This window comes from Periplaneta americana, chromosome 2, assembly GCF_040183065.1.
Source record: "Periplaneta americana isolate PAMFEO1 chromosome 2, P.americana_PAMFEO1_priV1, whole genome shotgun sequence".
NCBI lineage: Eukaryota > Metazoa > Arthropoda > Insecta > Blattodea > Blattidae > Periplaneta > Periplaneta americana.
In genome coordinates, this window is record NC_091118.1 from 186724702 (window position 1) to 186749693 (window position 24992).

The 24992-nt window shown below is 35.0% G+C and overlaps 1 protein-coding gene across 1 annotated transcript in view; it reads right to left on the bottom strand.

The window, feature by feature from the left end:
• Positions 1–645: 645 nt before the first annotated feature.
• LOC138694945 (uncharacterized) overlaps positions 646–24992 on the bottom strand; it is a 42072-nt gene continuing 17725 nt past the window's right edge. The window contains exons 2-4 of the mRNA XM_069819151.1: positions 11695–11896; positions 8125–8268; positions 646–781 (exon numbers count right to left, since the gene is read on the bottom strand). Coding sequence (XP_069675252.1) covers positions 8166–8268; positions 11695–11896 — 305 coding nt within the window. The 3' untranslated portion in view covers positions 646–781; positions 8125–8165. The remainder of the gene's footprint in view (positions 782–8124; positions 8269–11694; positions 11897–24992) is intronic.

Here is a 24992-nt window from a genome sequence, read left to right on the forward strand (position 1 = left end):
TTTTCCTTGTTTTCCTTATCTCTGCCTTGTCCTCCTTATTTTTGCCTTGTCCTATTTCTCTTTGCCTTGTCCTCCTTATTTTTGCCTTGTCCTATTTCTCTTTGCCTTGTCCTCCTTTTCTTTGCCTTGTTCTACTTGTCTTTCCTTTTCTTTCTCTTGTTCACTTTGTGTTCTTCTTGTTCACATTTTGTTCACCTCGTCCTCCTCATTCCCATAACATGTGTCTCCTCATTTTCCCTTTTTTTCTTACATTCCGCTTGTTCTCCTTGCATTCCTCTTGTGCTCCTTTTCCTCTTTGCATTTCTCTTGTTCTCATTATGTTCCTCACGTACCCCTTGTTCTCATAGCATTCCCCTTGTCTCTTAATGCAACACTTAAAATAACTTTTCACACCTTTATATTCAGCATGGACAGCTAATTTTTTTGTTAGTTCCCTTACTGTGGAAATCTTTGTGCGCAGTTTGAAGGGAGGTTTCGACACGGGTGCATTAACACTTATCTTGTCACTCCATTATCATTGTCTTACAATACAACAGCTAGAGAATAGTAGGCTAATGGATACATGAAGCATGGCAATCGAAAAATGAGGCGTTATTAATATTTAAATAAAGAACAGAGTGGGATTATATACAAACATTCACGAGGGAAGGGGTAATCACAGATATTTATTAGAAGCTCATTAAGGCTACGTTCACAAAATTTGTAATTCCAGCACTTGAGTAGCTTGCGAATATTTACATGCAGAGTGGAGGCGTCGGAATGCTGGCTGCAGTCTCCTCTCCTGCAACAGAACAGAGTCGCAGTTATCGGCTGTCTCTCATCTTGGCACACATCCGGAATGGGAAATGTTTCTCATCCCAGGAGCTGAAGTCTGTACCCAGTCGGCTACTACAGCCTGTTGACAGATCGTGTAGGCTACCTGTTTGATGCCAACTTGATTTACCCACACTCAAATGCACATCATAGAATTAGATCTCATATTTTACTTTAGAATAAATTGCCAAAGTAGTAACTAGGGCTTGGTTTTCTAAGACGTCATATTTTTATCCTGGTCCCTTCTTATTTGTATCTTATACTTATATCTGTACTCTCTTTTTAATGTTTTTTTTTTTTTTTTTTTTTTCATTTTATGGCATAATAATTATAATTTGTACTGCCTACTCTAATTTGAACTTCTTCCTCCCAGACAGATGAATGAATGAATTAATTAATTAATTAAATACATAAATAAATAAATAAATAAATAGAGTGAAAGTCAACGGCCTAGCTCAATTGTTTAAGGCGCTTGCCTGCGCTTCGGAGTTGCGCTCCGGCGTGGGCTCGATTACCGCTTGGGTTGATTACCTGGTTGGTTTTTTTCCGAGGTTTTCCCCAAGCATAAAGCGAATGTGCGTCTGGGTGCGTTTGAAGGAACGAAGAACAATACATTCACTGTCTCTTCTGTTTAGAATCATGCATACTTCTACTCCGAATTATCTGTTATCGCGCTTTCAATTTCTTACAACTCTTCGAAACCGGCATCAAGCACTTCTTTCCATCCCTCATCATAGAACGTCTTTATACTCATCCTCCTACACTGTAGAAATACCTCGCATCTGGAATTCGTTACCTAATGACGTCAGGGACTGCCGGACTTTATCACAATTCGAAATTAAATTGGAAAATTTTGTTTTATTTAATGCTTTTTAGGTATTGCTAGAAGTGTTGATTTGTGTGTGCGTTTTTTTTTTCTTTTTTTAATCTAGATTAAAATTGCAAATTTCTTGTTTACGTTAGTTAATTAGTTACGATACAATTAATTATGATACTTAATCACTCATTTAAAGTTTGTGTGACTGCAACCTGTGTATATTTTTGTGTGGCTCTACTTTGTTTATAGTGTTTTTGTTTCCTTCTTATTTCTATTATTGTATTTGTATTTCTGGTAGTGTGGAAGAGAAGGCCTGATGGCCTTAACTACACCAGAATAAATAAATAAAAAAAGTTAGGTAATCTATAGCGAATCCTCGGCCACATCTCGCCAAATAACGTCTCGCTATCACGAATCCCATCGACGCTAAATAACCTAGTATTTAATTCAACGTCTTTAAATAACGAAGTGAAAAAGTAAGTGGATAAATAAGTGAATAAATAAATAAATAAATAAATTAAACAAACAATCAATAAATAAGTAAATAAATAAGTTAATAAATAAATAAACAAATGAATGAATGAATTTATTGACAGTTTTAATTCTGTATTGTTATCATACTTGTAGTTATATGGTAAAACGCACCCGAAGTAGTTAAAATATGCAGTATAGTTGAAGTCTTTACCATCATTTAAAATTTAGTAGGCGTCTGGCTAGACTATTTTCCTCTAGACGAGTAATGAGTAATCGAAGCAATAAAATTAAGGTTAATAATTCTGTAGTGCTCGGGAAAAGTGGCACAATTCAAAAATGTTAATTTCACAGGAGAAGGAAAAAAACTGTCTTCGCACTGTTTATGTCGATTTAATTTTCTTCTGTATGAATTATTGTAATGGGAGAAATACAGAGGTGTGAAAATTATTAGAATAATCTTAATTTTAAAGATTTTTTAATAGTTCTTTCACAAATATTAATTGAATTGATGAATATTGGTATATATTACTATACTGATGTAGGATATATTTACTACTAACAATATCGGAAAGCATTGTTGTACATTGGTATTTTTCTTATTTTACAATTGTTATGGGAATTCAGAAATTATTATATTATGTTGGCGGAATTGGAAACATAAAAAATTATATGCACAAAACAGATGTATACGTTCATTTGAACCTTCACAACAATGTAAACGCAAAGAACAATTTGTTTAAAGCATTTCTTAATTAATTTTTTATGTTTCCAATTCCGCCAACATAATATAATAATTTCTGAATTCCCATAACAATTGTAAAATAAGAAAAATACCAATGTACAACAATGCTTTCCGGCATTGTTAGTAGTAAATATATCCTACATCAGTATAGTAGTATTATATACCAATATTCATCAATTCAATGAATATTTGTGAAGGAACTATTAAAAAACCTTTAAAATTAAGATGATTCTAATAATTTTCACACCTCTGTACTTATGTCTCTTTTCCCAAGCGAGCAGATGTTCCGTAACTTGTCAATAAATTAATAAAAAATGTTAGTGGAAACTGACTTATGCCACTTTCCCCAAGCATTGCAGAGTTTGGACATAATATTTTCGATCTGAAGACAAGCGAATGTTGGAACTATTAGAAGATGATCATGGCAGTCCAGGAGGTTGCATGCTATGGAAAACACAGCGATACTGCTACATGGTAACGAAGAGGAATGCTGTAATGAACAGGAAATAAGTTACATTGCCAGCCACGTCTGTCTGTACGTGCTGGTGTAATAATTTTTATTTTCCCATCCTCACGTCCATCGCGATGAGCACTTCTCGGGTACTTGGAAGTCCCAGAGGGGTTGCGATCCAGACGCACACGGATTCGTCCGTGTCCGGTCTGTCACGTGACAAGGCGATAACACTGACACGTCTGTCTGCCTTTCGGTAGATCCGGGTTCCAATTCCCAGTAACTTTTTTATTTTTAATTAAATTAGAGGCATTTTCAATTAGTGGTGAATTTAAGAGGTTTTCCTGGGAAAAAAATTGTTTTCAGGCAACATTCACAGATAGGTGCTCGAGGGACTATACCAGCTTTTTTCGAAGAATTTCGACGGCAGTTTGCTGTGCCAGCATCTCTGAGGGATGACATTGTGTTAAACAAATCTTGTCAAATCCTAATTAATCATATGTTGCCACATTAATAGCAATTGCAATTTTTATACCCTTTTCTTTCTTTTTTTTTTTTAATTTAATATCTATGGCTACATAGGTATGGATATTAATTTTTTGAGGATATACTGAGTCCGTAAGGGCTACCCTCAATGGGGGGCAGTTTTTGAAAGTAGTATATTAACTTATCACTGAGTTCTTCATTTTCAGTTTCTTTAATTTATTCCTTTGGTTTATGGACTGTTTCTTCGCTAGCTTGTAAACCAATAATAATAACCCTTAAGCTGGCAAAACTTCATTTCCTTTAATTATTCAATTTATTTGTATTTTATTATAGTACTAGCCGTACCCGTGCGCTCCGCTACACCCGTTAGAAATAAATATAAAGTAATTACATAATTAAAATAGAACATTTGATCCAGGGAACATTTGTGTTTGATAGAAGGATAAATCGTTTAATATGTTACTTAATTTAAATTGCATCCAAATAATTAAAATGCGATCATTTTGGTCCAGAGACCACTCATTGGTGCAATGACAATTCCTTTAACATGTTTATAATTTTTATTACATGCAACCATAGTTCAATGAACATTGACATCATTTACATTTAATGTGTATACTTTATTTTACTTGTTATAGGTTTCCATTGAATTATGGTAATAACTTAATTTTAACCCTTGTTTTCTACGTATTCAGTAAATGGCGTTTGGCCCACTATGGTTCTGAACCCTTCAAATAACTTATATTATATAATATTACATTACATATATTATATTATATTATATTATATTATATTATATTATATTATATTATATTATATTATATTATATTATATTATATTATATCAGAAGTTACTGTAATAACATTATAGCATTATGTCCATCTAGAGAAACAACACTTCCCAATGGTGAAATAATAATTAATTATACAAATCGGTTAATTTAGCTTCCGATACTACTTCATACAAACACAGAAACATTCTCTGTAGGCTATCTTTCATAGCTTTCGATTGTTGCTGTCCAAGGCCCCTTATAGACGAAGTCATTTGTTTTTTATTTCATTATACGGCCTTAGGTGGCAGTTATTTTAATTTTAAAACTCATTTATCTCATTAAATATCAGTCCTATCAAACTTTTTCAGGGAATAAAACTTATCGCAAATTATTTTTAAAGAAACTTTTGTCATGTAACATTTTTCACAAAAATCAATAATAAGCGAGATATTTCGATTTATTTAATTCAGGCCCCCTTATAACCCCCCTTTAAATAATATATTTTGAATGCTATATAGCCTAAAATTTAAGTTACAACGAACATAATTTATATCCAATTTTCATCGAAATCCGTTCATCCATTATCGCGTGAAAAGGTAACAACATACAGACAGACAGATAGACAGACAGACATACAAACAAAAATGTCAAAAAAACGATTTTCGGTTTCAGGATGGTTAATTATATATGTTAGGACCAATTATTTTTGGAAAATCGAAAATTACCAGAAAAATTTGAGATACAGATTTATTATTAGTATAGATACATGTCAATGTGAATATAATTTTTTTTAATTGTAAAACTAAAAAAAAAAAATTATATTCTCTGTTTGTAATATTCTTTACTGTTTCAAATATTTATAAAAGGCAATACTGAATCTTAAGCTATTCTCTGTGGTCTGCTGATTATTATTAGTTTCAAAGATATTTTTAAAATGTTTGGGGCGAATTCAATTTAACAAGAATAATCTGAAAAGAAATTGCCCTTAAGTCATCTCACACTAGTTTATTAAACCATGTCGGACTGTAAAGAAAACAACTATCGCAATGTCAATATTTTATATGTCGTACAATATTATAGTATTGTGAAATTTTAATTTCTGTACCTTTTTTTTTCTATTCTATTAAAATTATACCATATAGCCTATTAACCTGTTGTATCCTATAGGATACTTTGCGAATTTAAGGGTTAATGTTCTATAGTTAAATGACAATTTTTTCATATGAGCACCAGGTTCCAAAATCAGTTTTATTCACGTTAGGAAGAAATTTTGTTAGTAGTAGATTCTGAATCTACTTCCTTTTCTCTGTCATTCTATTGATACATAGTTTTCGAAATTAACGTTTTACCTAATTTATTTTAAACGTTAAAAATCCACTATAGTTTCAAAACATTTCCATCCACTATTGTGTCGTTCCAAAACTAACTTTGTTCATTTTGTTTCAATTAACCTTCTCATCCTCATGCAACCATATGGGATTTAAATGATGTTTGTTGAATTTGTAGGCCTATCTTATTTAAGGGGTTAGGTACAGCTTACAGCAGTAAAATTTTGTAAATATTTAACATTTTTTCCTCCATTACTCTATCTTGTATAATAATAAAAATTAGCATGTGTAAAACACTGTCCTTCTACTATATGAAAAAAAAATATTTTTGAGATTAAAAAAATTATTTACATTTTGTTTTTTTCAAAATTCAATTCACTGTTCAGTGATGAAGCGTTTCCCACTTAACTCAAAAACTCTCCAACATTCTGTGATGAAATTTTTTGTGTGTATTTATGCATGTCATATCTACAATATGATGCAAGATCACTTCTCTACCTTTGATAGATTGTCTGATAAAAATAAATTCATTTTAAAAAATGGTCAAATATCAGTATTTTCTTCTAACATAAAATTAAAAAACATATATTATTTATTGAGGAATGTAGTTGAAAGAGCACGATATTGTAAAAATGAGTTTCAGCAATAAAATAAAAGACAGAGAACATGAAAAAGTTAACAAGTTTATGAGTCATGAGGGAAAAACTTCCTCACTGCACAGTGAAATGCCACCATTTTGAATTTTGAAAAAAAAAATTAAATCGTAAAAATATTTTTTTTCATATAGCAGAAGGAAAGTGTTTTACACATACCAATTTTCATTATTGTACAAGATACAGTAATTTAGGAAAAAATGTTGAATATTTCAAAAAAATTTACTATTGGAAGCTGTACCTAATCCCTTAAGATAATAATTTGGTTGGCATTTAAAAGTTTATGAACATAATCCGAATAAAATAGTATGGAAGGTATTTCATTTTGTAGTTAGTCAGTACTGGAACAGTTACAGCATAGAGATTAAATTGCTTTTATACAAAGTTACGTCTGTCTAGCATACTTAGTTTTCTTGGTGTTTCATTGTAGTTTACTAATTCAAACTTTAAAGACCAGCGCCATCAATTTTCTATTTTCTATTCGTATTTTACATTTTGCCCTCTACATTCAGCTCAAGAGACATTTCTGTTCGTTTAATTACATTTCTCTGTTTCTTCATCAGACTAATGACTTATGATAACATTTTATTTGGTTTATTATTCCGAAATAATGAAATTTCCTTATTTTTCATTAATGTAACTAATATTTTACGTTAAGATTAGCCTCAGTCGTCCTGATTAGCCTGGTGTAACGAGCCCAACAGAGCAGGTGATCTCTCTGGTCTTACCCAGATGATGGAACTTGTAAGTAGTTCCGAAACGTTGGAAACGTCAAGTTCCAGAACACGATGGATTACCCAAAAGCCTAATTCTAATTATAGTCACCGTGAAAGTCTAAAAACTCTAACTTAGTACTTTATAAGGCTCAGAAAGAAACAGACATAGCCTATTTTCCCCGACCTAAGGCGAATATCGGGTAATCTATGGCGAATCCTCGACCGTATCTCGCCAAATACCATCTAGCTATCACCAATTCCATCGACACTAAATAACATAGCAGTTGATGCAGCGCCGTTAAATTACCAAGTAAAAAAATAAACAAAGTTAAAGGACTTTCAAATCCTTGATAACTTTTGAATAACCCAAATTTGTGCAGTACATTATTCAATAGATAAGCCTATATTACTAATTTGAAAACAGCGCTTTGAATGCTTTCATTTGAAAAAAAAAATAGTGAAATTATTGTTAATTTCAGTTTATTGCTTTATTTTTAACATACATACATTTTCTTCATAACCAGTAGTTAACATTTCTTCTCCCGGTGAATTTGTTTTTCTCTTCTAGGAACAGGGTGACATGACCTTCTGGCTTGTAATAATTTAAGGAAACTTAGAAATTGTTTATCTATTCTGGGTCGTTACAGTTCTTGCAGTGAGACCAACGACCGTTGTAAAGAATTTTCTAGTAATATTATTTCCTTTGAAGAAAACTTCTGGCAACCTAAGACCAGCGGCAGGATTGTCACTTCAAAGTCTCGTAATATGTTTATTTCAATAATTAATAATTTTCCGTCTTTACAACTTCAGTACTGTTCTGTGTATAGTACAGATTGATAAAATAAAATATCAAAATTCGACGGAATATATACCCGAGTATATGCTATGCCTCTCGGGCACGTTGAGATCTTCTTCATGGCCTCTTCTCCCCAAGCAGTTCTCCTGGAGATACTATATCCCTGCCAAACAGGTCTACCACTTGGAATGCTCGTGCAGCGTAGTGTGGATTCGATGCTCTGAAACGGAAAACGTTAACATAAGTAACTCGACCACAGTCTACTATATACAGTTGCGAAGCTCAATATGTAGTAAAAATGCAAACATGGGTAGTTGCCCACCACTAGGATCGCTACTATCGCCTCATCATCGCAGATCTCTCTCCTAGTAGACGACAAAATATGTTACACTTTCGTTGTGTTCTTTTGGAAAAATTAACACCTTCCTTCCATTATTGAAATATTAAATGCATAAAGTTAATTTATTATTTTAATGAAGTATATTAAACTCGAAGATATCTGCAAGAAATAGGTTAATATTATTTTTGTTTGTGCAAAACGAACTGAAATTTACTATAATCGCTTCACTAATTCAAGATTATAGCGATAATTAACTATGAAACCAATAAATATTAATTTTCATTTCCCTTTACAACAATAATAATGGAAATATGAATTAATGGAGTAACTTACGTGTACCGGTACTTGTAGTGTAGGCTTACATAGTTAACAAAGTGGGATGAGGTTAAGCAATAATAATCACACCAGAATTGGAAATAAAACGTGATCAATAAATTTTATTGTAACAGACTTTTTCTACGTCTCTAGTAAAGTAACAAATAAAAATAACAACAAAATTAACAGTTTTATTAAAAACATATCCTTTGAAAAAAAAGTAGGCCTAAGCAATAATAATCCCACCAAAATTGAAAATAAAACGTGATCAATAAATTTCATTAAAACAAACTTAATTTTTCTACGTCTCTAGTAAAATATTATTATTCCAATTATTGTATTTTAGCAATTAACATTTTCATTACAACCAATAACGAACATTTCACAAGCATCAATGTGAAATCTGCAACGAGCTAGCACTCGATAGAAATACGACACAGTCCAAAGTCGACCGTGGACAGTCTATTGTTTCTAGTTGCTAACCGCTTGGAGCGCTTTATCACGAGATTTGCAAAAAATCACCTCAAGCTTCGCGACTGTATATAGTAGACTGTGACTCGACTCACAAGTACAAGACGATCATGAAATGATATTCGCTATGTATATCTTTTCACTTGCAAACAAAATTATAAACTTCAGGCGAACCCTATAGTTGAATGACCTCTTCTTCAAACTCCTAGTAGGAAGATTGGTCCTTCGTCTACATGTTTCATACGTTTTCTTGACTGTCGTGATAAATTACTTTTGTGACAGCCATTACCACTTATAGGAAATCAATTTCTGTTACAATGTTACACCTACTACTTTAGTATTGAATAGTGAAACGACTTCACAGACGTCATAATACTCAATTCGTATTTTAGTTTAGCGGTTTCCAATTATTTTCTTCAAAGGCCACGTAGTGTTTCTGTGTTCTGAAGCAGGATAAAGAACAGAACTGAGTATTTAATATTCAAATGCTTAAGGAATAAACATGGTTTCTGTTTTGAGTTAATACAGTATTCAAAATGATTTTCGTGGTACAGTGACTAATATTGACATGGTTGGTTGGTTTCCAATGTGCTGTTTTGGCATTTAAGCCATTAAGAGTCTAATTCTCCAATATTTAATAACTTCGTTAGCAAACATTTTTACATTTGTGTGATATTAATGGAATCCGGAATGTTTTAATAAGAGATGAGTATGATGTTCATTGAAGATTTTATCTAAGTTGAGGATGTAAGTTGTAGAGGGTAATCTCAAAGGGCCGTATTCATAGACATTCTTAACACGGGCTTCCGGTGGATGATCAGCGAACTAACGTTTTCTCGTATTCATAAACCAGTGTTAGCGATATGATATGATATGATATGATATGATATGATATGATATGATATGATATGATATGATATGATATGATATGATATGATATGATATGATATGATATGAATCCTGTACAAGTAACCAGTCGATAGCCGGGGCTAGTTTAGCACGCTCGTAGCACGGGTTAGCGAAATGTCTATGAATAGCACCCTGAGTGTCTTGAAAGTGACTGACATTGTGAATGAATGAATGCTAGCCATGATGTCCCATGTTGGGCAAAGGCCCCCTGTGATGGGGTTAGAACCCCCTCGACAGGGATGGCTCAAGTGTACTCGCTTGGTGAGCCAATCCAGGCGAGTTTGTCGTGTATACTACTTTTGTGACATGGTTAATAACCCTGTTAAATTGTAATTAGTCTCAGCACTGTTCTTTCTTCACACTTTTTTTGCACTATCCACATAATGCTAACACCAGCACTTTGACAAACACTGAAAATGTATTTACGTAATTTTTTTTATATTACTCACGTCAGAGGAGTTTGATTCACATCAGTGAGTTGATGTAAATACTGAAAACGCATACAATGCAATGCAAGTGTCTTTCACTTCAAATTTGAAAATTATATACTTATTTGTCCAAAAACAAGCAGGCCTAATATTAAAATTACTTTAAAGTTTTTCTGAATTCTGAATATTATATATTCGCAGTGTAAGCTATCTTGGTATATCTCAGGTTAAAATGCTTTTAATCTTTCAGAAACATTATTTACAGTATCTATTAAATTATTTATGTCCGACAACCACTTGTGTCGTTAAAATGCTGGGGAACAAACCTTTTTTCGCATAACTATTAATATGATATATTAGGCTTATTTTCTAGTGACTGAATGAATGAACGAGTGGACGAGTCCACGGATGGATGGATGGATGGATGGATGGACAGACGGACGGACGGATGGACAGACGGACGGACGGACGAATGAATGAGGGAAATGCGAGGAAAGCATTAAGATGGTACGCAAAAGCGCGTCCTTTTGCAAGGGAGTTTGGGGCTGAGAAAAACTTAATATGTGAGCTCCAAGCTTGTTGGTCACTTGTCTCAGTCTGGGTTTTATCGTTTCACTGAAAGAACTATAGAGAATTTTGAAGTGGGAAGCCGAAAATGGACCTAACCTAACAGCTACTACCACATAAAGGGGGAGTGGAGGGAAGCATGACAAAACAGCATCAGGACAAGAGAAACCTGGAATATGTAAAAAGCCTACACGTTGAAAGTTACCAGTCCCTTTCACTGTGCGAATGAAACTCGCCAATGTATCGAAGAAAATATGCGAAATGCAATTGCGAAGGATTTAATTTGGAAAAATGCTGAAACTTTTGTGGGAAAGTGGATGTAGGTCAATGGCCCATTTCCTTTAGGGCTCATCCCGACATTTCTCTTAGAGCCCTAGGAAAACCACAGGCATAATGAGTTGCTCCGTCAGCCCAAATTGGAAAAGTTTATAGGTGGGTTAAGCCTCGTTTAAGATGATTTGAGGGTGGATAATAACCAGAAGCGTCGTGCGAACAATGAAGTGAATGTCGTTAATGTTTGCTCTGAGGTCAGAACTAAACTTCTGATGGGCACAATATGGCCCGCGGGCCGCCAATTGGGTGTCCCTGTATGTGACACTGAACCACCGTTGCTTACCTCGGTCCATGAAATTCAGATTTCTCTCTCTTGGAACGCTTGGGCTCTTCGCTGGTGGTGCCCTCTGTGGTCGTTGTGGTTGTACTCGTTGATGTTGACTTCAAAGATAGAGGTTTCGTCCTGCTCTGTCGAGCTCCGCCTTTGCCCCTCACTGTTAAGGTGGACTCCACAACAATTTCGTCAAAGGCTTCTCCAAACGCCGCTAGAAACATAAATATTTGGAATAAAATAAAATTTATGGCAGTGATACACGTTTACCAAATTTGTTTTAGGAACAAAAAGAAGATTTTCACAAAAAAAAAATCATAAAATTGAATAAATAAAAAGGCATATGCGAACTTCGCAGGGATTTAGTAGCATGGTTATAATTGATTCTTTATTGTTAAACCCTTGTATCCTGTTTGGGATCTTTTCTGATCCCAATGGTAAAATAAAGTTAATTAGTAGGCACAATTTTTATTCTAGAACTTTCAACTTATAGATATGTCCTTCTGAATCCTTTTTATAACCCCAAACAGGCTTTACGTACTAATTCTGGAGGAAATAGGGTACAAGAGTTAAGGTGTAAGGTCGTTATCATTCTTAACGCTTAAATATTTAATATAAAAATATTTACAGAACCAATGTTAGTCCTACGTGTATATTTAAAGCATTATAAAACCATTCACACCTACGAAAACATGAAGCATTGCTCTCTTACATTCAACAGATGATTTGTAAACCTGAACTTTCAAGTAGCCTAGTGTTCTATTATTTTTACTCGCTAAGATAAATTCCCTGCATGACTGATTGATGTTGAGAAATATTGTGGTTTAACCTTCCAAATTGAATTATATTTATTTTTATAATTAATGCAGTATTTTGAATTAAAATTTCTGTGTATTTTAAGTGAATGATTCTTAGTTCTATTCAGAAACACTGCTACTTTCGTAGGATTCAATCAGTTGTAACTCCTTAACGCTTGATAATCGGACACATCTTCATATGACATTTTATGCTCAAAATGGCCTATAGAACTGATTGCTAAAACACGGGTTATTAGTCGTGAATCACCCTGTATATTTATTGGTTAGTTGGATTGAACTGATCGACTGAACTAACTCATTGCCTGATTGATTTGACTAATTGTTCGATTTATTGGACTGATTCTTTGGACTTACAGACTGATTTATTAGACTCAATGATTGATTCATTGGTCGGATTTACTTATTGGATTTATCGATTAATTGACCGGGATGATTGGATTTATTTTATTGATTTCAATGAGTAGATTTATTGGTTGGAAAGATTGGATTGATTAATTGGATTAGATTGATCCATTGCTTGATTGATTCGACTTATTGATTGATTTGAATTATTGATCGATTTATTGGGCTGTTTAATTGAACTTACTGATTTATTGGACTCATTTATTTATGTATTTAATTAATTATTTATTTACTTAGTTATTTATTTAATTATTGCACTGACTAGATGATACGGGGAATCATGACACCCAGCAATCGGACATAACTGCTCGATTGTACTAACCTCCAGCGAAGCGCATTCATTCTAAATGACGTTTTAACTGCTTATACAGGGTGAGGCATGGGAACCAAGTGTTTTTGGAATGGCTTGTACTCAGTCATTATGAAAGGGAGAGACGTGCGGCATGTGACAGTCCATTCCGTGGCTCATAGCATTTCGCCTGCAGTCGGCATCATGGAGCAGTGGACGCATGTTTGCGTATGATTGTTTTGTTAGAAATGGAGAGTCGGTGAGCTCGATACGGCGTGAGTTTTGCTACAGATTCAATATTAATCGCAATGATTCTGTTCCCGTGCGTGACACAATCTTATGTTGGGTTAAAAAATCTAAAAAAAATGGCGCAATACTAAAGAATAAACCGCCCGGCCCCCAACACAGAGTGCTACTCCAGAAAATTTTCAGTCAGATAAGCGATACTGCGCAGCCCAGGCCGCTCTGCTCGAAGACATTCAGCTGATCTTGGAATCGGCAATCGTGCGGTAAGACGGATTTTGCATGGCGATTTACATTTACACCCATACAAGATAGGTGGTTTCAGCAAGACGGGGCCACGGCGCATATCTCCAGAGCGTCAATGGGAGATCTTCGCCTCCTGTTTTCCAATCGTCTCATTTCGAGATTTGGTGATGTTCCATGGCTCCCTCGGTCCCCTGACCTGTCCACGTGATTTTTTTCTATGTGAGTACCTAAAGGCACGTGTTTACGAGGATAAACCCCAAATATTAGACGAATTAAGGGACACAGTACGTCAACACATCACCCAAATCAACAGAGGTCTCCTGGAAAGAATAGAGGTGAATTTTCGTCAGCGCCTTAAACAATGCGTCAACACAGACGGACATCACATGCCAGATGTAATTTTTCGCTCATAATTGAAATGGTATGTTCTCACAAACGTTATTCTACCAATAAAATGTGTTGAAAACAAAAACTAACTGTTTTATGATTATTTTAAAAACACTTGGTTCCTATACCCCACCCTGTATTTAATAATATTTTGCATTAATAATAATCTATGACTTGTGGAATCACCGATACTGCGCTGTCACCGTAACCAGCGTGTGGAAGCGCGGTCACCGATAACCAATGTTGCCGCTTGTCGGACGTGATATAAATTGCTCACCCGATACAGGAGGACGGAAAGTTTAGGCTATATTCAAGCCTGTTATTTTTTTCTTTCGTAACTTAAAAGTTTAGGCTATATTCACGCCTGTTATTTTTTTTCTTTCGTAACTTAAAAGTTTAGGCTTATTCAAGCCTGTTATTTTTTTTTCTTTCGTAACTTAAAAGTTTAGGCTATATTCAAGCCTGTTATTTTTTTTTCTTTCGTAACTTAAAAGTTTAGGCTATATTCAAGCCTGTTATTTTTTTTTCTTTCGTAACTTAAAAGTTTAGGCTATATTCAAGCCTGTTATTTTTTTCTTTCGTAACTTAAGAGTTTGTATTGCCAACTTCATACTTGTAGGTCACTCGTCTTCACAGTATTTCTCCAGGTACAAAGTTTCCGGCGTGTAATGTGAAAGTATCCCAAGTTAGATTTAGATTTAACACTTCAAACTTCTTCGCCTGAGCTTTCATACAAAATCAGAATCAACATCACGAAACTTGATACAGACAGGCGTGTTCCACTAACGACTATTTGATTGCCGTGTTCTTGTGCTCCACGTGACATTTAATCTCATCCGCGGTGGATTAGAAAGTATCTATCGTGGTGTTGAAAGGATGGACGTGACAGAGATGATTAATTTTCGATGTGGAAATACGAAAGTCTTGCTCCTGTTTCATTCTTGGTTAAAATGACTTCTTCTTCGTCTCTTAGCGACCTCTATCTGCACATTCGAAGAGGACTAGAAGAGAATCGAACTGCGCCGAGCCCAGACAGGGCAAAGACTCCGACAGACTGTGTGAAAGGAATTGAAATCTCGGGATTAGAGGCGGATATGTGCCAATACGATATATGAACAGCACAAGGTGCAGCGTCTGGAGTATCAGTGCTGCATCCATAGCATTTATATAACTTATTTATTCTTATAACCTCATACCTAGCAGAGTAATGTCCTGGCGTAGTACTCAGGAGATCCGGAGTCATGTTTCTTACGCCCGTTGCCATACCTTCCTGTAATGCCTCACTCAGTGGCGGCAGGTGAGGCTCAGTACAGTATTTTATAGCAGCGTTTGTAGAAGTGTATTCCAAATCCTAGGGATTCCGTGTGTTCTAGTGCTAAATGGTTTTTAAATTGTATTATACTCGGAGAATAGTATAATAGTATAGTATAAAATGTGAATCTATAATAATAACCATCACGAAAATATGAACCAATAATAACTTGAAACATAATACATAATCAATAATTATGGACTAACAACAACAATAATAATAATAATAATAATAATAATAATAATAATTTTAAATAATAATTATTATTGTTATTGTTATTGTTATTGTTATTATTATTATTATTATTATTATTATTATTATTATTATTATTATTATTATTATTAGTGTTAGTTGGAAGGCCGGAGGGAAAAAGACCTTTGGGGAGGCCGAGACGTAGATGGGAAGATAATATTAAAATGGATTTGAGGGAGGTGGGATATGATGATAGAGACTGGATTAATCTTGCTCGGATAGGGACCAATGGCGGGCTTATGTGAGGGCGGCAATGAACCTCCTTGTTCCTTTTCCAGTAGGCCTAAGTAAGTATAAAAAGAATTACAAGCTTAACCACTATTATAAAAGGAATCTACAAGTTTAAAAAAGAAACACATTCATTCCAATGAATAGAATTATTGAGACACAACTATTCAAATGTTTCTTAATTATTAAATATTAATAAAAATATAATAAATTTCGTACCATTAAAGTTATGAATATTCTATTTATTTTTAGTTTTTACAAAATAGCAACGTAAATACGGATTATAGCAAACTTGTAATTCCAATCAAATTTAAAATGCAAGATTCTGGTGATTTATATGTATTATTAACACAGTTTAAGTTTTGCAGTTAGAATTACATCTACTTCAATAAATGTGATAGTAATAATAATAATAATAATAATAATAATAATAACAATAATAATAATATAAAATTGGATCACAGGAGTTCCGCGGTTTCATTGTAGGTCAAAAAGAGTTCTGCGGTGGGAAAAGTTGGCGAAACACTGTTTTATGGAAAATAAATTTTTCACTAACTGACCTCTTTGATTGTTATAAGAATCTCTTGTTAAGAAACTACCTTCATATTCTCGTCAATGCGGGCACGCTGTACAGAAAAAGACCGATATTACTATGGTTCGCTTACGTCAGAGGTCGACAAGATATTCGATGCGATAAATTTACCTGCGATACCGCCAGTAATACAGCAGGGGAAAACTGGACAATACCTGGGTATAAGAATGCAAGTCCATACGAAGTGGGACGCTGTAAAATTAAACGATTGTAAAAAGATTCAGGGATGTTTCACATACTATTATCCAATTGCATTGATTCATAATCCACACAGCAAATGGGACAAATTCAGATAAAATAGAAAAAAAAGTTTTGAGTTCTACAAGGCTACAGTATGTAGCCGCTCTTATTTCATACATGAATACATACGAGCAAAAAGTTTTTAACGTTCAAATAGTAAATTTTGAAAGTTAGGAAAAGACGCTAGAGGGCATTTATTTATTTATTTATTTATTTATTTATTTATTTATTTATTTATTTATTTATTTATTTATTTATTTATTTATTTATTTATTTATTTATTTACTTAGTTACTTACTTAGTTACTTATCTATCTGCCTGTCTGCCTATCTATCTATCTGTCTGTCTGTCTGTCTGTCTATCTATTTCATTGTATTAATTTATTTAATTTAATTTATTTTATTTTACTAATTAATTTATTCATTTATTGATTTAATCATTTATTGATTTAATCATTTATTGATTTAATCATTTATTGATTTAATCATTTATTATCAGCTCTTCTAACATCCTAAACTATGATGAGACTAATCTAGCCGATGAACCTGGCGGAAAAGTGTCTATTTTCATACGAGGAACCAAGTATCCGGAGAGGATAATGAACTTCTCTAAAGCAGCAACCAGTTTGATCTTTGTTGGTACAGCCAATGACAAACTCCTGCTCTCATATTATATCGTTTATAAATCCGATGTGGAATACTTGCAGTGCCGGATTTAGGCTTAGACAACCTACCTTTTGAGATTGTGTACTGTACCTGTCCTGTACATTCTGCTTGTATGGTTTGATTACAACTCCACCTCTCGGTAATGTTCAGTTTCGTAAATAAAGAGCATAGGACCGCTTCTAGTGCACACGGAGTAAACCATATGATTTAAAATTACGTCAGTGGCGGCTTGTAACAATACATTCGTAATTTTCTCGCAAACGGCTCGTTTGCGGACTCATGTTTACAGCGACTTTTTTGTTTCTATTATCATGTACTTTCAACCGTGTAAGTTTGCGCCATCCTTTTTGATACACTCTGTACTAGGGTACATCAAGTTGAGATGAACTAAGAGGATCCAGTGACTCGGTTATTAACTTAAGGCGTTAGGTAGGGCCTACAGCTTACAACAGTAACATTTTGGAAATATTCAACATTTTTTTCTTCCATTACTGTACTGTATCTTGTATAGTAATGAAAATTAGTATGTGTAAAACACTGTCTTCCTGCTATATGAAAAAAATATTTTTGCAATTTAAAAAAATTATTTACATTCTTTTTTTTTTCAAAATTCAATTCACTGTGCAGTGATGAAGCGTTTTCCACATAACTCAAAAACTATCCAACATTCTGCGATTACAATTTTTCTGTGTATTTATACATGTCATATTTATAATATGATTAAAGATTACTTCTCTACCTTTGGTAGATTGTCTGATAAAAAATATAAATTCATTTAAAAAATCCACACCTGTAGAGTAACGGTCAGAGCGTCTGACCGCGAAACCAAGTGGCCCGGGTTCGAATCCCGGTCGGGGCAAGTTACCTGGTTGTGGTTTTTTCCGGGGTTTTCCCTCAACCCAATACGAGCAAATGCTGGGTAACTTTCGGTGCTGGACCCCGGACTGATTTCACCGGCATTATCACCTTCATTTCATTCAGACGCTAAATAACCTGAGATGTTGATAAAGCGTCGTAAAATAACTCAATAAAAAAATTTAAAAAAATAAAAAATGGTCAAATATCAAAATTTTCTTTTAACACAAAATAAAATAAAATATTATTTATTAAGAAATGTAGTTGAAAGAGCATGATATTGTAAACATGAGTTTCAGCAATAAAATAAAAGAGAGAGAACCTGAAAAAAGTTAAGTTTATGAGTTATGAGGGAAACGCTTCATCACTGCACAGTGAATTACCACCATTATGAATTTTGAGAAAAAAAAAATATATATATATATATATTTATAAATTTTTTAAATCGTAAAAATATTTATGCTCGACCATGCCGAAATGTAGTAATTATACCCCTGGTAGCAGTCCTTTAATGCATGTCATTAAAGTACACCTATTCATTAAAGTTCAGGTTTTCGATTATTCTCGGATATGCAATCGAAAGGCGAGGGAAACGTCACGGAGGCTGGAAATCCAATACTGTCGCAGAAGGTTATGTTCTGTTAGTATAATAATTAGCGTTAATTGCAAATAATATTCAAATAAATTCAATTTGTCATCCCGTTTTTCAATTCTAAATCAATTTCCAGGTTATACATTCTCTGCATTACATCAAGGTCAATGACATTATTGTTCCTTGGAAAAAATCAATACTTTCGCGTCTGCGCACATCTCACAATTCAAGAGCTATGAACAAGGTCACTTCCGATCTTCTGTCAGATACAAATAAAATGAATATTTCTGAATAATTTAAAGTTAGAAATATGGTCGAGCATAAAAAGTCGTATGAAACTTGCCTATAATGGTTAATTAAGGTGCTCGTATGAAAATTATGAAACTCGCTTGCGCTCGTTTCATAAACAAACATACTTGCGTCTTAATTACTATCATTATAGGCTCGTTGCATAATGTACTATTATATTGCAGAAGGACAGTGTTTTATACAAACGAATTTTCATTATTGCACAAGATACAGTAATGAAGGAAAAAATTGTTGAATATTTCCAAAACTTTTACTGCTGTAAGCTGTACTTAACCTCTTAAGTGCTCGCCAGTAGAAACCAAGCAACCACATTCGGAAATGACTTAGTACTAGACGAAGTAAGTCATGTGTGCTAGTCAATCCTTGATTTACAAGTCAAATGTGTGATTGCTATAATAGCAGACCTGAATTCTTCCGCGTTGTTCAGAACGGCAGTCGTTGGATATCAGTACAACACTGCATGTGATTTCAGTTATTATAAAGGTAAACAGTAACTTATTGCCCCTATGACAAGGTGCAAGGAAATCAACACGCTGCTATTATAGAGAAAGCTGGGTTTGACTAGCTTCGTAAATGTCAAGTGAATTGTTCCTGCGAAGGATCGAGGAAAGCCACTGAATCACCTTTTAAGATTGGAGGAATAATGGAGTATTAATTTAACCTTCGTTTTAACCACAGCGACTATTGAGACAATGAAATGGTAATACGAAGGTAATGGAGCGATGGTGAAATGAAATAAGTGCATACCAACCAGCTATAACGCCAGTTGCGCAGGAGGCTAGTTTTGTGACTGGCACTCTACAGATTCCACGAACAGATTATAGTTTGGAAATGAAAAAGTGTACTGTAAGTATTCGAAATGTTTAAGTGTTTCGTAAGTGTTAAAATTGGTCAAGATTTGTGTAAGCGTTACAAGTGTCCCGTAAGCGTTTAGTTAACATGGTATATTTGGAAAGGTGTATGTTTTTCGGATGCTTTTGTCAACATTATCCTGTAGTTCATCACAAGGTGGTATTGGCTTAATACATGTCACAGACAAATGTCTTGTGTTATTCCTCAGAAGAGGAAGAATGATTTAACTTGTTACTCAGCGGCATAGCTACAGCAATGGTCACTTACATCGCATCTTCGAAATCCACCTGAACTTCATGTAATCCCAAGGTCGTTGCAATGTCTTCAAGTTTATTTGCTGGAATGGTGTTACACGGATTCAATATGTTCAGATCCGAACACGAGACTTGTACAGTTAGTGTACCAGAATCTTAAAGGAAGTCGGCCTGAGTAGCGTAGTCGGTATAGTGCTAGTGTGCTTAAATGCGACAGGCTCATGTCACTAGATTTACTGGCATGTAAAAGAACTCCTGCGGGACAAAATTCCGGCACATCGGCGACGCTGATATAACCTCAGCAGTTCCGAGCGTTGTTAAACAAGCCATGATTTAATTTAATTCTTAAGGGAAGGTCTCCTCCACTGCAATTGCATTAAGAATAAAAATTAAATATTGAAAGAATGGAGAAAAATATGCGTGGTGGCCAAAAAGGAAGAGCGAATCTGTGTTTAGTGCGGCGGTCGGTGGTCGTTGGGGCGCCAGATCTGAGGCGGTCGTCGGTCGTCGTCGTTGTTGCCCACGACGCCTTTCCTTGCCCTCGGCTGCCAGCTCCGTCGTATATGGAGAGTAGCTCAAGGAGGCACGATGATGTCAATAATTAAAGATGTACACTAATTAATTTGGGCGCCAGCCTCCTCGAGATTACTCCGGTAGAGTATGAGAATTTCCCAGGTCAGCTGCAAAAACGGTCGGAACATGGGGTTTGGGAGACGTGCTCGTAGATTGAAATGATGTAGGCGCACACCAGAAGTTGTTGGTAAGAACTATGAGAACGTTTATTATTATTATTATTAAGTGTTCGTTTCAGGTTAGCAGAAATGCGCGTCCAAGTGTATAATTTACTGCTCTCACTTCCTACAAGTTGGTAGACTAATTTCTGAGTTCACGTAATTATATATTTTGTACTATAAAACACCAGTAATATAACGGAGAGTTGATAACGTGATGACAATTTATTCCTAATGTAGTAATAATGATGAGAAAAGAATTCAGACTTATAATAATGATGCAACACACGACTTCTTACTAAACCCACTGAAAAATTCTAAGTCCGTAAATTGTTATCCTTCCGAGTTAGGTTCGCCGAGAATATGTGGAGTGCAACCTCTCCGTACGCGTTCTATATGCCTTCTCTCTATCTGCCAAATCTACCCTCTACTTTCAACCACCAAACATACAATTTCGCCCTCCTATCTATATATCACGTGTCTCTATTAAGAATCCTGATTGGCCATGATTACACTTACGTCACTTAAGACGCGTTCTTCAAAAATTGCTCGTTAACTAGGTCCTCTCCTACTTCCGGCGTTCTGACAATTCTCTGACATATACCAGATCATCTCTTTTGGAACCTGGTTTGGCGTCATCTTGCTGACCACCCGCAGGCAAAGTCCATACATTCCCTCATCAGTCAACTCCACGCCTGGACACATGTTTCCTGTCCGCGTAGCTTGGCTTCGGCCTTCCTGCCCACCTGTTACTTCCGCCTCACATTCTGAAACTTTCTTACACGTCCATGCTTCTTACTATCCATATGAGAATATTAACACGAAATACTAATCTAATGAAAATCTCCTTATCCTATACGAGGAACCGTAATTAGTAATGTGAATGATTTCGTTTACGAATGGTTCAAGTGTGCGAGGGCGAAGAAATTGCCAGCAAGTGGGCCTATGATTCAAGAGAAAGCTCTTGAAATTGCCAAAGAACTCAATGTAAGCAATTTTGTTGCTAGTAAGGGGTGATTAGAGTGCTTTAGAAAACGGCATAACATTGCATTTCGTTCTGTGTCTGGTGAAGGAGGTGACATTGCAACCAATGTTACTGAAGAATGGAAAAAATAGACTGCCTTCAATTCTTGCGGAATATGAACTCAGAGACATTTACAATGTTGACGAAACAGGCTTTTTTTCCAGGGCCCTCCCTAACAAAACTTTAAGTTTTAAGAAAAAAGAGTGTATAGGGAGGAAGTTGGCAAAATACAGAATAACACTGCTCTTTTTTTTAATGCTGCAGGAGAAAAAGAACCACTCTTAATGAAAGGGAAATCATTGAAACCGAGATGTTTGAAAAATGTTGACATGGGCTTATTGGGGGTGAAGTGGACTGCCATCAATAAAACTCGGATGACATCATCATTGTTTGAGAATTAGCTATGCGATTTCAATTCCAAGAATAAATGACAAAATCGCAATGTGATCGGTGAAATTGGTGTTTCTTCTCCCAAATACGACATCACACCTCCAATCCCTTGATCAAAGTATTATCTAGTCATTTAAATTGAGGTACCGCAAACTAGTTTTGAAAAGGCTAGTTGCAAGGATGGAAGAGGCTGACATTAATACGCACGATAGTTGTACGCGCACAGTATTAAAAAGACAATTAAATTCAGTATTTTCATGCTGATTCATAAAAAAACTGCAACCTTAATCAAGCGGCCACCTCATAAAACGGCCAGTTTACAAGGTAACTTCAGATGGCCGCTTTAGACAGGTTTCACTGTACAATGAATCGGCCCTACAAATGTGAATTATGAACGTCTATGGTCTATGGCGTAACATCAGCTCCCCTGCTTTGTCTTTTAATGTCGCCTCCACCTGGTTTAAGGCAATACATGATGTGGTGGCCACACGCGCTCGCTTTACTCCAGAGCTGGGCCGCAAGAGCGGAGTCTACTCTCTCACGGGGAGCCATATGATTTCTCTTAATCACCTTTCTTCCCTGCCGAACACCGCACAGCGTTGATACCGTCACTGATGAATATTAAGCATCCCCGTTTAGAGACTGATTCCGCTCCCGTTGCCCACCCTGCTTTACTCCATCAGATTGTGCATACAATATAATAATAATAATAATAATAATAATAATAATAATAATAATAATAATAATAATAATAATTCATTTTAGCTGGCAGAGTTAAGGCCGTAAGGCCTTCTCTTCCACTCAACCAGCAAAAAGAGTATATACATATGCATGAACATATATGAATATTCGACATTAAGAGCAAATTTCATGCACATTTTAAATTATTTTGTATCGGGAATTGTTCTATAGTTTTCTGGACCTTAATAAATATGTGATAATTATTTACTTTAGCTGACGAAATTTATTCACAACTCCATGATTTGTCTTCGGAAGTACGGACATGTACAAACTAGTCAAATGGAGCGGGTAGCAATAATTTTTATATTTTCTAGGTCAGGGGTCGTCAGCACAGAGCACGCTGGGGCTAGCCTCTCTTACCCGCGGAAAACGCAGTGCACTATAGTGCTCTCGTAGCTACTAGCGGGTATGCTCTCTATCTCTCCCTGTTACACGACAGTGAACATGGGACGGCATCGCGTACCCATTGCACATTTCAGAGAGTGCTGACGACCACTGGTCTAGGTAGTTGGTGGACTTCAGTGTACGGTATAGTTTATAGAGGACCACATGAAATTGGTGTGTTTGTTTTGATGTTCCTTCTGTACAGGGTGTTGTGATATATTAATGAGTTGGTCTGCCATTTTGCCTTATGTGAATAAAAATAAACATTTTTTCCGGCCAATTTAAGTAGTTTGTACGTATTCCGTAATTAAATTCAATGAGTTCTGAATCAATTTTGTCAAGGAAATGCGTCGTCAGTCAAAGTAAAGGATGAAGAAGATTAGGAAAATTACTTCAAGAATATGATTGTGATATGAAAGTTAATCCTATCGTATTACCAGGTTATAAGTTTCGTCCCTTCACTTCTGGTGATGTAGGAAGAACTCTTTCTATGAGGAGCAAATATATCTTTACGGGGAGGAAAAACAAGTTTGACTCTGAAATCACTGAACAATTATGATGTCAAAAAGTTTAATAATTTCATGAAAAAAAAATTGTTTGTACCAAATTTGTTTTAATTAAATTATTAATAGCCAATGAGGCAATATCTAAGGAATTAAAGTGACTGTGTTTATCTTTAGTCTATGCCCAATAATTTCAATATTTCTATTATATAGGATCCTATACTATGGTAAGCTTTCTGATTATTCAGATTTTAGTGCGTATAGGGTAAACACTGATAATTTCGTGATAATTTCATGAAAACTAATTTAAAATGCAAATGTTTAAATATATCCTTATTCCGATTTTTTCATCTAAAAGACGATAACTTGCTGTACAAATCTGGAGACATAAAAGATTGGATACGTTCTTGAATATGTGCCAAAAACCACTTTTACAACTTAAGCTGAAAGGTTGGTTATTTCGTGATAACCTTGGTAATTTCGTGATATTGCATTGATAATTTCGTGATAGGTAGAAGAATTGTGGAAAAATTCATTAAAGTCAAATTAAATTCTCATTTATTGTTACAAGACTTCAAACATAGTAATTCCGTCTAATATCCATAGCAAGAAAACATAGAAATACATATCAACACTTAATAAGAATGAAATCAAAGTAAAAATTGAAATTGAAAAGGGATCTTCTTTGCCCTGAAAGGGTGAACACTTTTATTACGGACTTTACTATAGCCTATATTACTAGGGTAACTCCAAAAGTAATGCATAACGTTTGTTTAAAAATTATATTTTTATCCTACAGCTTTGCTATTTTCACAGAATGTAGATGCATCCTTAAGGAACAAAATGTCACTTTTCCACATAATCCCTGTCCCTTTCAACTGCCTTACGTAACCTAGGAACGAGGGCCTGTAGACCAGCACGGTAAAAGTCTGGACCAACACGTCTGAGCCACTCTTTAGCAGCGTGCACAAGGGAGTCATCTTCTAACCTCGTTCCGCGAA